General features: G+C 41.9%; 1 protein-coding gene across 1 annotated transcript in view; it reads left to right on the forward strand.

Annotated features, from left to right (window-relative positions):
- Window positions 1–455: 455 nt before the first annotated feature.
- Window positions 456–14,905, forward strand: part of LOC110504156 (uncharacterized) — a 17,010-nt gene continuing 2,560 nt past the window's right edge. Inside the window, exons 1-3 of the mRNA XM_036969622.2 lie at window positions 456–858; window positions 14,281–14,441; window positions 14,808–14,905. The exon at window positions 14,808–14,905 is cut by the window's right edge and continues 2,560 nt beyond it. Coding sequence (XP_036825517.2) covers window positions 846–858; window positions 14,281–14,441; window positions 14,808–14,905 — 272 coding nt within the window. The 5' untranslated portion in view covers window positions 456–845. The remainder of the gene's footprint in view (window positions 859–14,280; window positions 14,442–14,807) is intronic.

The following is a 14,905-nucleotide window of genomic DNA, read 5'->3' on the forward strand; positions in this document are numbered from 1 at the left end:
GTTAGGAGTGGAGCAGGCAAACATTCACATAGGCTAACACACGCACACCTAAATACACAATGACCACACACATACAAACGCATCAGGCTCTATTCATAGAGCCCATTCACTCAACTTCAATTCAAATAGACTGTTTTAATTCGCTGAGGTAAGCCTATATGCCATTGACATAGGCTAACGTGTACAAATATCCTGATGAAGCATGGAACGAATGAAATAACAATATGTTTGATGAAAAGGAAGAATCACAGAGATAGAAATTAGTTGTGACAAGTTCGAGTCTCTTGCTTCCAACGACTCCTTCAAGTTTAGCCGATGCGTCAACTTGGTGAATCACCAGGAGAATAACTAAAGAAAGGAGGAAAAGGATGGGAGGGGGAAAGGAGGGGGACAGAAAAACTTTCGCCCTCCTTACAAAAACCCTCCGCCGTCAGTCAGTCTGTCACACAGACCACACACCCGTCAAGTCTGCGGACCGTCAAAGTCAGCCAGGCGGATTTGGTGCGCACATCTCGGCTTTTATAAACAGCGACCCACCGGTAGAATTCGGAGTTAGCGATGTTTTTGATCAATTCACAAACGTTTAATTAGAGAAGGTGTAAAGTTCCATGGACATTTCATGGACATAGGATTCAGAATATGTTTTTTTTTTCAAAAGAAGGCACTTCAAGTTAGACTAATCAAGGAAACATTTTAGTTTATGGAGAAAAGTTTTGAACAGGTTAAATCAACAAAAGATATACAAATTCATCATTACGCAATTACTCCAGTAGCCTTTGGAGAAAGTCTTGCTGATTTAATCAGTGCGCGCCGAAAGGAAATAAAGGATATTGCGAAAATTAAAAATGCATTTTGAAGGTAAGTCCTAGTAAAAATTATCACGTGTAAATTATCTTCCACAATAACATTCTTATAAAAATGTGTATTCATTTATTATAATGATGATTATTATAGTAATGGTTATTATTATTGCATATTTAATATTTGAATATCCTGAACCGATGGCTTTCACAAATTAATATTTTACAATGCATACCAGTGGCATTTCTGTTATTTGATCATTTTTTGATTGTTCACAGTTGAGGTTCCCAGTTAGTTGTATATTTTGGATAATAATAACACAAGGGGAATTTGCACTTCGTTTCCTGCACCACTTTTCTCAAACTTCTAATTCAATTTCAATAGATATGAATCGTGAATATTTTTAGATAAGTGTAGAAATCCCTCCTCTAATATAGAAATGTGTAATAACAAGCATATTCACACGACAACAAATACTTATAACACATTTATATGAGAATACAGAATCATTATAGTATATTATATTAACTTTTGTCTGCAGAAAATCACAAACAAAATACAATGACCTCCAAAGAAATGCTATAATGGCACATTGTACATTTTGATGGAAAAAATTGGAACAAATACTGAGATAAAATGTGATAAAAAAAGGCCCTTTTTATAGACGTGACATATCTTTATCAAAACATATACAATTTTCGCTTAGAAAACATCCTTGTACTATTTAAAATGGAAGTTACAGTGTAGGACATTAAGGAGGCAATTTGATCTGAATGTACGTTTTTACAAGCTTGTAGAAATGAGTTTCAGTGTGTGTATGTGTGTGTGTGTGTGTGTGTGTGTGTGTGTACATGAATGGAAAGTTTCCTTCATTGTAAAAAATGGCTTGGGTTGAGAGGGGTCAGGAGCAGCTAAAGCCCTTGTCTAGTTAGCTGTCACTGATATGAGAAAGTACATGATTCACGTTAGTCAGGGTGTGAGAACACACACACACACACACCTGCCTCTTGGGACAGCTTGTGCGGCTGCTGTTCAATGTCTGTGAAAGGGGGAAATGGAAAGGGAGGTGAAACATTGTGTGCCGAAATGATGCTATAAGCATTAAAACAAAAGAATAGTAGGCTGAAGAAGACCCCCCCCTCTCTCTCTTTCTCTTTCTCTCTCTCTCTCTCTCTCTCTCTCTCTCTCTCTCTCTCTCTCTCTCTCTCTCTCTCTCTCTCTCTGTCCCTCCCTCCCTCCCTCCCTCCCTCCCTCCCACACTTTCAGGTGGTCTTCAATAAAGAGTGGTTAAAATAACTAAAATACAACTCATTCAATATCACTTATATAACTATTGCACTTGAAACAAACTCAAGTTGTCTCAGATACTTTGAGCAAACAAAGAATATAAACCACAACTTCAAAAAACAAAACATATTGCCTTTGACCTTTCTCTCTCTCTCTCTTTCATCTCTCTTTCCTTCTCTCTCTCTCTCTCTCTCTCTCTCTCTTTCCTTCCCTCTCTCTCTTGCTCTCTCTCTCTCTCTTTCAATTCCAATTTAAGGGTCTTTATTGGCATGGGAAACATATATTTATATTGCCAAAGCAAGTGAAATAGATAATCTCTCGCTCTCTCTCTTTCTCTCTTTCTCTCCCTCCCTTTTTCACTCTCTGACACACACACACTTCATATTATGGCTGTAAGGGTCAATTAGTGTCGGGGCTTTAGATAACAGTGTTTGTGTCCGTGCGCTGTGACACCAGAGCATATCCACTCTTTTCAATGGCTCAAACCCACGCCTGGATCTAGAGCAGCGAGACAGAGGAATATAAGAGAAAGCAGAGAGAAAGAGAGAAGGAAAGAGGGATGAAAGAGAGAGAGATTGACCCTTAACATCCTTTACTCAACCCCATCCTTGACTCTTTGTGTGAGAGAGAGGGAGAGATAAAAATAGAGAGCGAGAGAAAGAAAGAGATTGAGTAAGAGAAGGAGAAAGTGGTGTTGCAGGGTTAATGCAGTACAGATTCCCTATTGACAGGAGTTAGCAGCACCCAGAGGGAAAGAGAGAGAGGGAAAGAGCGAGGGAGAGGGGGAATGATATAAAATGAGTTGGTCACGCTTTGAACAGTTACACATGCTGTTTACATTTTTCCCAAATTAACATGGCCCCTCACTTCACCAAACGCCCCTACCATCTCTCTCTCTCTCTCTCTCTCTCTCTCTCTCTCTCTCTCTCTTTCTTTCTTTCTTTCTTTCTTTCTTTCTTTCTTTCTTTCTTTCTTTCTTTCTTTCTCTCTCTCTCTCTCTCTCTCTCTCTCTCTGCCTTTCCCATACTCTCTCTTATCCAAGTCCATTTGCTCCCTCTCTTCCTCTCTGTTTCTCTCTACCTCCCTCTCTTTATGTCTGTCTGTCTCTCACTGTCTCCTTCAGGACCCCCTATCCCTCCTCCTTCCTCTCCTCTCCCCTTCTCTGATTTTCTAAAGCAGAGACAGACCGGATAAATTGAATGGAAGGCTCTTGTATGTTTTTTTTTTTTGCTTATTTATTTTTTAAGAGTAAGCCGGGGGTGGGGAGTTAGGCGGAGCAGGGGGAGGTAAATTAGAAACCGAAGTCTGAACGTCTGAAACTCTGAAAAAGGAAGGAAGAATGCAAAGAGGTAGATGGAAGGGATGAGGGAAGCAAATTAGAGAAAGAAAGAGAGGAAGGCAATTAGGTATAGAAGAAAGGAGAGCTGAAATAGAAGAGGGAGGTTTGAGGGTTCAAAGAAGGAAAGAACGAGAGGGACCAATAAGTGAGCATGGAAGGAAAGAAAGAGAAATAGAGGAAGCTAATATTGATCGTTAATGGTGGATGTAAAACTGAGAACGAACAGAGTGTAATAAAAGCAACAGTAAGAACAATTAAAGGCAGATTTCTCTGGGAAAGAGAATAAGAGAGGGAATAAACACATGCAGGTTGGCTTTTATTGTCATGCATCTTGCCAGAGAAATCTGTCGCAAGCTGGTGTAACAGATGTGATCATACTTCGTAAATCTATTGCCTAGTTTTTAAATAAAGGAATACCCAGCCAGCGGTCCCAGTTGATTGGTGTTTATTCTAATGATAGACACAAGGAAGCACACTAGATGTGGAGGACAACAGTATGTTCATGGCTGTAGATTCGTCTGTTAGAATGGAAATAACTGTGAATTAGCAGGGAGCTAATGCAACCATTACAATTGAGTAATTGCTAGCTAACTCGCTCCTACAGCAAGAACATACAAAAGCACATCAAAGGATGCCCCAAATATCTAACAGGTAGCGTACACCTATATATGCACATCAGGACATGTACTGTACATAGTCAACTCGGACATGTTATAAATATGAAAATAGAATATAGTGTTTCAGAACGCCACCTACCGCTTGCTTATCAATATCAGACTGGGAAGAATTAAATATATATATATATAAATAAATATAAATAAAGTCAAAATGTAGGACAAAACACACATCACGACAAGAGAGACACCACAACACTACATAAAGAGCGACCTAAGACAAACACATAACATGGCAGCAACAACCTAATTGATTTGTAAATTCAACAATCCAATAAGAATACATAAATATGAAATACATATTTCTGCAGAGTCCATAATGCCTAACCCTAACCTTAAATTAAGACTAACTAGCTAATTGGAGTTTTCATGAATTTTTACGATATAGACCATTTAGACTTTGCAGCTGGCCCATCTATCAGAAATCGCTTAGGTCTGCCTCCAGGGCAAGATTCATGGCAATAAACGTCAACCTGCTATACAAATGGAGAGAAAAAGAGAGAAATACATATTTGTTGGAAGCAATAAATTGTGAGGGTTTTGTTGTAAACCTAATAATAGTATTGTATATTTTATTCCTCTCTTTATTTCCCCTTTGTTTTTCTGTCATTGATGTTCTTTGTCAAATCAGGGAGCATTCCATGCCAAGTAGATCAAGTAGAATTTCAATATGAACCCCAAGAAGATATCTCCAGGGATAAGAGATGGGGAGAGTGTGTGTGTGTGTGTGTGTGTGTGTGTGTGTGTGTGTGTGCGTCAACATATGTGTGTGAGTGTGTGCATATGCCCTCGCACATGTACAGTGCCTTCAGAAAATCCCCACATCCCTTGACTTTTTCCACATTTTGTTGTATTACAGCCTGAATTTTAAATGGATTAAATGTAGATTTGTTTTGTCACTGGGCTACACACAATACCTCATGAAGTTTTAATTTTTCTTTTACAAATTAATACAAAATTAAATGCTGAAATCTCTCGAGTCAATAATTATTCTACCCGTTTTCTATGGCAAGCTTATATAAGTTCAGGAGTAAACATGTGCTTAGCAAATCCCATAATAAGTTGCTTAGCATAATAGTGTTTAATATGACTTTTGAATGACTACCTCATCTCTGTACGCCACACACACAATTATCGGTAAGGCCCCTCAGTCGAGCAGAGAATTTCAAACAGAGATTCAACCACAAAGACCAGGGAGGTTTTCCAATGCCTCGCAAAGAAGAGCACCTATTGGCTGATGGGTAAAAAAAAAGAAAAAAGGCAGACATTGAATATCGCTCTGAGCATGGTGAAGTTATTAATTACACTTTGGATGGTGTATCAATACACCCAGTCACTACAAAGATACAGGCGACCTTCCTAACTCAGTCACCGGAGAGGAAGGAAACCGTTCAGGGATTTCACCATGAGGCCAATGGTGACTTTAAAGCAGTGACAGAGTTTAATGGCTGTGACAGGAGAAAACTGAGGATGGGTCACCAACATTGTCGTTACTCTACAATACTAACCTAATTGACAAAGTGAGAAGAAGGAAGCCTGTACAGAATGCAAATATTTCAAACATGCATCCTGTTTGCAGTAAGGCACTGAAGTAATACTGCAAAAAATGTGGCAAAGCAAGTCACTTTTTGTCCTGATTGCAAAGTGTTATGTTTGTGGAAAATCCAATACACCACATTAAGGAGTACTGCTCCTTATATTTTTAAGCATAGTGGTGGCTGCATCATGTTATGGATATGCTTGTAATTGTTAAGGACCAAAAAGAAAATAGAAATGGAATGGAGCTAAGCACATGCAAAATCCTAGAGGAATACCTGGTTCAGACTGATTTCCACCAGACACTAAGGACAATAACTAAAACACAAGGCCAAATCTACACTGTAGTTGCTTACCAAGAAGACAGTGAATGTTCCTGAGTGACCGAGTTACAATTTTGACTTAAATCTGATTTCAAATCTATGGCAAGACTTGAAAATGGCTGTCCAACAATGATCAACAACCAACTTGACAGAGCTTAAATAATTATTTTAAAGAATAATAGGCAAATATTGTACAATCCAGGTGTGCAAAGCTCTTAGAGACTTACCCCAAAAGGCTCACAGCTGTAATCACTGCCAAAAATTAGAACATGTAGTGACTAAGGGGTGGGAATACTTATGTAAATGAGATATTTCTGTATTTCATTTTCAATAAATTTGCTGACATTTCTAAAAACATGTTTTCTCCGTGTCAATTATGGGGTACTGTGTGTAGATGAGAGAGAGACACAAATCAGCTGAATCCATTTTGAATTCAGGCTGTAACACAACTAACTGTGGAATAAGTCAAATGGTATGATTACTTTCTGAAGGCCCTGCACATGGGTTTCAAAAGATGGGTGCATTGGTCCTTGTGTGTGTGTTCGTGTGTCCATGTGTGTGCATATGTGATGTGTGTGTGTGTGTGTGTTGAGTTAGCAAAGGAATGCACGTTTGATTAAGTACAGACTGCACATAAATCTGTGCTCTTAACTGTACGCAGGCACACAACATCGACCCTGACCCTGGCTACCCCTCCCCCTCCCTCCCTGCGGCCTATACGCATGTTACTGTCCAGCCAGCCAGGGTACCATTGTGTGCGTGAGTGTGAGTGTGTGCGTGCACAAAACCGCCTTATTTTATGGTGAAATAGACTTTTCCTCAGGTACTAAATCTGGATTTCAGGACTGATAGAACAGAATAGAACAGAATAGAACATAATAGAACAGAATATAAAATAATTAAACAGAATAGAACAGAATAGAATTTAACAGAAAATAACAGAATAGAACAGAATGGAACATAATACAACAGAACAGAATAGAAAATAATTTAACAGTATAGAACAGAATAGAATTGAACAGAATAGAACAGAATTGAACAGAATACAACAGAATAGAATTTAACAGAATAGAACAGAATAGAACAGAATTGAACAGAATACAACAGAACAGAATAGAAAATAATTGAACAAAATGGAACAGAATAGAATTGAACAGAATAGAACAGAATTGAACAGAATAGAACAGAATATAATTTAACAGAATAGAACAGAATAGAAAATAACAGAATAGAACAGAACTGAATATAGAAAATCCTGTTGAATATGTCTGAGATGTGTATAATCCATTATAGCATGGACCTATGCTTCGCCGTGCCTCGGTCCCTGCCCGTCTGGTATATGTTAGCCAGATGACAGTAAATATGCTAACCAGCCAGCGCAGGACAGCCTTCCATCCAGTCCTATGTGATCTAAAGTCATCATACATATAGCTGATTGCAAGTCCACGAAGACTGGCCCCTGTGCCCTGACTTTAAACTTTGAACCCTAACCCCAATCTTCAATCCCAACCGAACCCAGACTTGAAACCATGAGCGAAACCTCAACCCTTAACTTCATATCAAGTCCCATAAACATTGTCTTACAGCTGGCAGGCATAAGATTGTGCAACGTTTAAAATGTAGATCCGCGATCAAACGATAGATCAAGATAGATCAATCTAACATGATTTAGAGAATGGAAAACTGTGTAGGCACACACACACACACACACACACACACACACACACACACACACACACACACACACACACACACACACACACACACACACACACACACACACACACACACACAGAGAGAGATCATGAGGAATCCTGTGTTAATGTAATATAATTTCCTCTGTGAGAATGTTCTGGCTTCACCCTGGCCTGTAGAGTGTGTTCCTAGTGTTCTTACTGCCAGGTACTGCTCCCTGCTCCCTGAACAGAAGACTGAGGGCTTTGGCTGTAGGTGATCATAACCTTTATCATCCACAGTAAAATTCTCATTCTACAGAAGACTGAGGGCTTTGGCTGTAGGTGATCATAACCTTTATCATCCACAGTAAAATTCTCATTCTACAGAAGACTGAGGGCTTTGGCTGTAGGTGATCATAACCTTTATCATCCACAGTGAAATTCTCATTCTACAGAAGACGCCTGTGCATCAAAATGGCATTCGGCCAGACTGCATTGCATTTTGCATTAAAACACATGCAAAGTCAAGTGTACCAGTTGTGTGTTTGGAAGTTACCTAGATTCGGTCATTTCTGTAGAAAGGGTAGTCTCAGAGTTGGTTTCGGTGTCCAGAGTAAAACACAGTTGAGAGTAAAAACGAAGGAGTTGAGGTGTTTTTAGAAGTGTTGTTTTTACCTGTGTCTGTACTGGGTCTGTCCAAGTTCCAAGGGAGAGTTGGTGAGCTGCTGAGTTTAGTTCGAAATATTAAGGTGTGTCAGGTGTTGAGGTTTTGTGATTGAAAGGAGTCGACATGTTTTTCGCTGTAACTGTTCAATTCATTCAGATGAAAGGTGTGAAGGCGTGTTCAGGAGTAATATGTGGAAAGTGATGACGTTAGGAAGTCTCTTCTGTAGCGGAAAATGGTGTTGACTCTTTTAGGTCCTGACACGTTCAGCTAGTTCTGGGAGGAACACGGTGTCCACGGGAGCAACATGATGGAGGGAAGAAAGAGGGATAGAAAAGACTAAGTGATAAAGTGAGAGAGAGAACACTACATACTGATGAGAGACTTCCCGAAGAGGAGAAGAAAGAGAGGGGGGAGTAAAAGGAGGTGAAGGAGAGGAAAGGCAGAGAACCAAGAACCCAGAGACCTTCTACAAATAGATGGGAAGAGGGACAGAAAGGAAGAGAGGAAATGAGAAACAAAGAGGGATCATGCGGGATTGAGAAAGACATTAGACAGAGTGGAAGAAGGGGTTGAGAGAGTGAGAGTGAGGGAGAAGGAGAGAGAGATGGATTGGATATACAGAGAGAGGAGGAGGGGGATGGATGGATGGATGTGGGAACACATCCTGTACAGAACATATTTCACACCTGTTGAACAGCAGCTTGTTTAAGACCCATAATTACACAGAACCATGCCTTGCTGTCTGTCTGCCTGTCAGCCTGGAAGACAGAGAGAGACAGGGACCATGAAGAAAACATGCATGGTGGAGGAATGCAAAAAGAGAACGAGCATAGGGAGGACGAAAAGGTTATTGGAAAGCAATGGGCAAAAGTGAATAAGAGAGAGGGAAGAGAGGTGTGTGGCAACAAGATGGAGAAAGAGATGGAAAGAGAGAGAAAGAGAGAGAAGAATGGATACAATGAGAATTTGTGGGAGGTCCAGGGGGCGGGCGGGTGGGCAGACAGACAGACAGACAGGGGAAGAGGGGTCTCTGTATGTACTCTGTCTCTCAGTGGCTATACGGGACAGGGAATTGGACAGGCACTGAGCTCTCCGCCATTGACACAGATCATTTGGCCACCATTTTCCCTGTGTGGTGCTGGAAGAGAGGGCCTTAAAAGGGTCCGCACATTAGCCACCCTTGGTCGCTTCCAAGACACACATATCACACACACACACATGCATGCACGCACATACACACACACATGCTCTAACGTCCACGCTCACTCATATAAGCAGGCACGCACGACTAACTTTAAGCACACACGCACACACCGATGTATATCAAATACAAACAACACATAATCATGCACATATGCGTACGAATGCAAATTGACAAGCACTCACATACCACATAAACACTTTTACAACACCAAACCTAAACACAAGCAAATGAAGGAATATAAGAGACAAAGGCATGCATTCACGACAAACGCACACTCACACAAATACACTTATACAGTGCCCAGTGAAAGTCCACACACCCCTTGCACAGTCTTCACATTGTGCTGCCGTTAAAACGAAGTCTCAAAAGGGATGATGTTGGATGATTTCCCCTACAGGTCTACACAACCTACAAAGTGAAAGAAAGTTTGAGGTCATCCACAGAGCTGCCACTGAAGGAAAATCCCGACTATCCAATTAGCGGGACCTTTCAGCATTTTTCTTTCACTTAGGTTGTGTAGATCGATAGGAAAAACATCTAACGTAATCCCTTTTAAGATTTCATTTTAAAGGGATACTTCAGGATTTTGGATTGAAGCCCTTTATCTACTTCCCCAGAGTCAGATGAACTTTTGGATAACATTGTTATGTCTCTGTGTCCAGCAAGAAGGAAGTTCGAGACAGTTTGCGAGCCAATGCTAACTAGCGTTAGCACAGTGACTGGAAATCTATGGCTATGGCTATAGACTTCCAGTCATTGCACTACTAGCAATTGCGCTTGTGGTTTCCACAAGTTAATCTGATTCCCCCTCACACACACACAGACACACACAGACACACACACACACACAAATCCCGAAGTATCCTTTTAAAGCAGCAAAATGTGATCTGCGCAAGGGGTGTGTAGACTTTCACTAGAGACTGTGATGCTAATAATAAAGTAATCCACATGCTTCAATATCTCTGCACTGATTTGAGTGCTTGTGTGTGTGTGTGTGTGTGTGTGCATTCCTACCTGCATGCCGTGCATAATTGTATGAGCGTGTGTGCGTATGTGAGTGTTATTGTGTGAGTGTAATGTTTACTGTAAATTTTTTATGGTTTATTATCTATTTCACTGGTTTTGGCGATGTAAACATATGTTTCCCACGCCAATAAAGCCCTTTGAATTGAAATTGAATTGAGAGAGGGAGAGAGAGAATGTGTGCCACCTGCTACCGTTTTGACTGCCACAAAGCTGGTCATACGTGAGAGGAGGGAGGCACATTGCAGAAATGCTATGGGGATGTGGTAGTGGTAGTGAACACTATGGAGCTAGTCATGGTGATGTGGTAGTGAACACTATGGAGCTAGTCATGGTGATGTGGTAGTGAACACTATGGAGCTAGTCATGGTGATGTGGTAGTGAACACTATGGAGCTAGTCATGGTGATGTGGTAGTGAACACTATGGAGCTAGTCATGGTGATGTAGTAGTGAACACTATGGATCTAGTCATGGTGATGTAGTAGTGAACACTATGGATCTAGTCATGGTGATGTAGTAGTGAACACTATGGAGCTAGTCATGGTGATGTTGTAGTGGTAGTGAACACTATGGAGCTAGTCATGGTGATGTGGTAGTGAACACTATGGAGCTAGTCAGGGTGATGTGGTAGTGAACACTATGGAGCTAGTCATGGTGATGTGGTAGTGAACACTATGGAGCTAGTCATGGTGATGTGGTAGTGAACACTATGGAGCTAGTCATGGTGATGTGGTAGTGGTAGTGAACACTATGGAGCTAGTCATGGTGATGTAGTAGTGAACACTATGGAGCTAGTCATGGTGATGTTGTAGTGGTAGTGAACACTATGGAGCTAGTCATGGTGATGTAGTAGTGAACACTATGGAGCTAGTCATGGTGATGTAGTAGTGAACACTATGGAGCTAGTCATGGTGATGTGGTAGTGGTAGTGAACACTATGGAGCTAGTCATGGTGATGTGGTAGTGGTAGTGAACACTATGGAGCTAGTCATGGTGATGTGGTAGTGAACACTATGGAGCTAGTCATGGTGATGTAGTAGTGAACACTATGGAGCTAGTCATGGAGATGTAGTAGTGAACACTATGGAGCTAGTCATGGTGATGTGGTAGTGGTAGTGAACACTATGGAGCTAGTCATGGTGATGTGGTAGTGGTAGTGAACACTATGGAGCTAGTCATGGTGATGTGGTAGTGAACACTATGGAGCTAGTCATGGTGATGTAGTAGTGAACACTATGGAGCTAGTCATGGAGATGTAGTAGTGAACACTATGGAGCTAGTCATGGTGATGTAGTAGTGAACACTATGGATCTAGTCATGGTGATGTAGTAGTGAACACTATGGAGCTAGTCATGGTGATGTAGTAGTGAACACTATGGAGCTAGTCATGGTGATGTGGTAGTGAACACTATGGAGCTAGTCATGGTGATGTGGTAGTGAACACTATGGAGCTAGTCATGGTGATGTGGTAGTGGTAGTGAACACTATGGAGCTAGTCATGGTGATGTGGTAGTGAACACTATGGATCTAGTCATGGTGATGTGGTAGTGAACACTATGGAGCTAGTCATGGTGATGTGGTAGTGGTAGTGAACACTATGGAGCTAGTCATGGTGATGTGGTAGTGAACACTATGGAGCTAGTCATGGTGATGTAGTAGTGAACACTATGGAGCTAGTCATGGTGATGTAGTAGTGAACACTATGGAACTAGTCATGGTGATGTGGTAGTGGTAGTGAACACTATGGAGCTAGTCATGGTGATGTGGTAGTGGTAGTGAACACTATGGAGCTAGTCATGGTGATGTGGTAGTGAACACTATGGAGCTAGAGAGGGGTCTCTGTATGTACTCTGTCTCTCAGTGGCTATACGGGACAGGGAAGTGGACAGGCACTGAGCTCTCCGCCATTGACACAGATCATTTGGCCACCATTTTCCCTGTGTGGTGCTGGAAGAGAGGGCCATGGTAGTGAACACTATGGAGCTAGTCATGGTGATGTGGTAGTGAACACTATGGAGCTAGTCATGGTGATGTGGTAGTGAACACTATGGAGCTAGTCATGGTGATGTGGTAGTGGTAGTGAACACTATGGAGCTCGTCATGGTGATGTGGTAGTGAACACTATGGAGCTAGTCATGGTGATGTGGTAGTGAACACTATGGAGCTAGTCATGGTGATGTGGTAGTGAACACTATGGAGCTAGTCCTGGTGATGTGGTAGTGAACACTATGGAGCTAGTCATGGTGATGTGGTAGTGGTAGTGAACACTATGGAGCTAGTCATGGTGATGTGGTAGTGAACACTATGGAGCTAGAGAGGGGTCTCTGTATGTACTCTGTCTCTCAGTGGCTATACGGGACAGTGGACAGGCACTGAGCTCTCCGCCATTGACACAGATCATTTGGCCACCAATTTCCCTGTGTGGTGCTGGAAGAGAGGGCCATGGTAGTGAACACAATGGAGCAAGTCATGGTGATGTGGTAGTGAACACTATGGAGCTGGTCATGGTGATGTAGTAGTGAACACTATGGAGCTAGTCCTGGTGATGTGGTAGTGAACACTATGGAGCTAGTCATGGTGATGTGGTAGTGAACACTATGGAGCTAGTCATGGTGATGTAGTAGTGAACACTATGGAGCTAGTCCTGGTGATGTGGTAGTGAACACTATGGAGCTAGTCATGGTGATGTAGTAGTGAACACTATGGAGCTAGTCATGGTGATGTGGTAGTGGTAGTGAACACTATGGAGCTAGTCATGGTGATGTGGTAGTGGTAGTGAACACTATGGAGCTAGTCATGGTGATGTGGTAGTGAACACTATGGAGCTCGTCATGGTGATGTAGTAGTGAACACTATGGAGCTAGTCCTGGTGATGTGGTAGTGAACACTATGGAGCTAGTCATGGTGATGTGGTAGTGAACACTATGGAGCTCGTCATGGTGATGTAGTAGTGAACACTATGGAGCTAGTCATGGTGATGTGGTAGTGAACACTATGGAGCTCGTCATGGTGATGTAGTAGTGAACACTATGGAGCTAGTCCTGGTGATGTGGTAGTGAACACTATGGAGCTAGTCATGGTGATGTGGTAGTGAACACTATGGAGCTAGTCATGGTGATGTAGTAGTGAACACTATGGAACTAGTCATGGTGATGTAGTAGTGAACACTATGGAGCTAGTCATGGTGATGTGGTAGTGAACACTATGGAGCTAGTCATGGTGATGTGGTAGTGAACACTATGGAGCTAGTCATGGTGATGTGGTAGTGAACGCTATGGAGCTCGTCATGGTGATGTAGTAGTGAACACTATGGAGCTAGTCCTGGTGATGTGGTAGTGAACACTATGGAGCTAGTCACTGTGATTTATTTGAGCCCAGAGAAAACATTAGACGGCCAGAATTTCTCAAATTAGATCGAAGCGGAAATGCGTTATTGGCAGTTAGATTACTTAGATTTGCCAATATTTAAACAGACAAGGCTATCACCATAGAGACAAAGTAATAAACTGTCAAATTTTTCAAATTCTCATAAATATTTTGAAGGTGCTCTTATCGAAGTTGAGTTTGATTGTCATGGTAACAAGGTGATGTGGAGAGTGCTGATAGACTCACATCAGCAAGTTGCAGATCCAATAAGGCAAAATTCTGCCAATTTAAATACCTCAGTGATATTATAATTCCATGACTGTTGATACAAATACAACGCCTTGTGTGGTTTCAATTTATCCTTTGATTGGTTTCTTCCCCAGTCCATCACATTCAGCACGTCCTGCTATTGGCTGCAGCCGTGACATCGGTCCAGGTCCCAGACCCCTCCTTCAGCCTGTCCAATGAGAGGACTTCGATTGAGAGGACGTATGAGCTGACCAAGTACCTGGAGCATCAGCTGAGAGAGATAAAGGACACCTATGTGAGCACTGTGACTGTATATAGATACTGTGTTGAAGAACATTTATATTGGAGCATGTCAATGTTTCGTTCCACAAGTGTTTGAATTCAACACATATTTGAGAAGCCTGGTTCCATTCTGTTTCTGCTCCAGCCAACCCCTTGGTCTTTGCCATGGGGAGTTTGCTTAAACAGAAACAGACTGGCACCCAGACTTGTGTTTGAGCATAACCAATCCCTGTCTGAATTCACATGTTGGATGAAATATTTCTTCTCTCCCTCCCACTCCCTCTTTCCATACCCGCTCTTTGACTGCCTCTTTCCCCCCTCTGCTCATCCTCCATCTCCTCCTTCTGTTACTCCTCCCACCCCCCCTTCCCTCCCTCAGTTATCCTACCTGGGCCCGCCGTTCAGTGACCCAGACTTCTCCCCTCCGCGGCCCAACAGCACAGCCCTGTCCTTACCCAGCGCGGCCACCCGTCTGGA

This window comes from Oncorhynchus mykiss, chromosome 25 (genome assembly GCF_057628025.1).
Source record: "Oncorhynchus mykiss isolate SJ-2025 chromosome 25, ASM5762802v1, whole genome shotgun sequence".
Classification (NCBI taxonomy): Eukaryota; Metazoa; Chordata; class Actinopteri; order Salmoniformes; family Salmonidae; genus Oncorhynchus; species Oncorhynchus mykiss.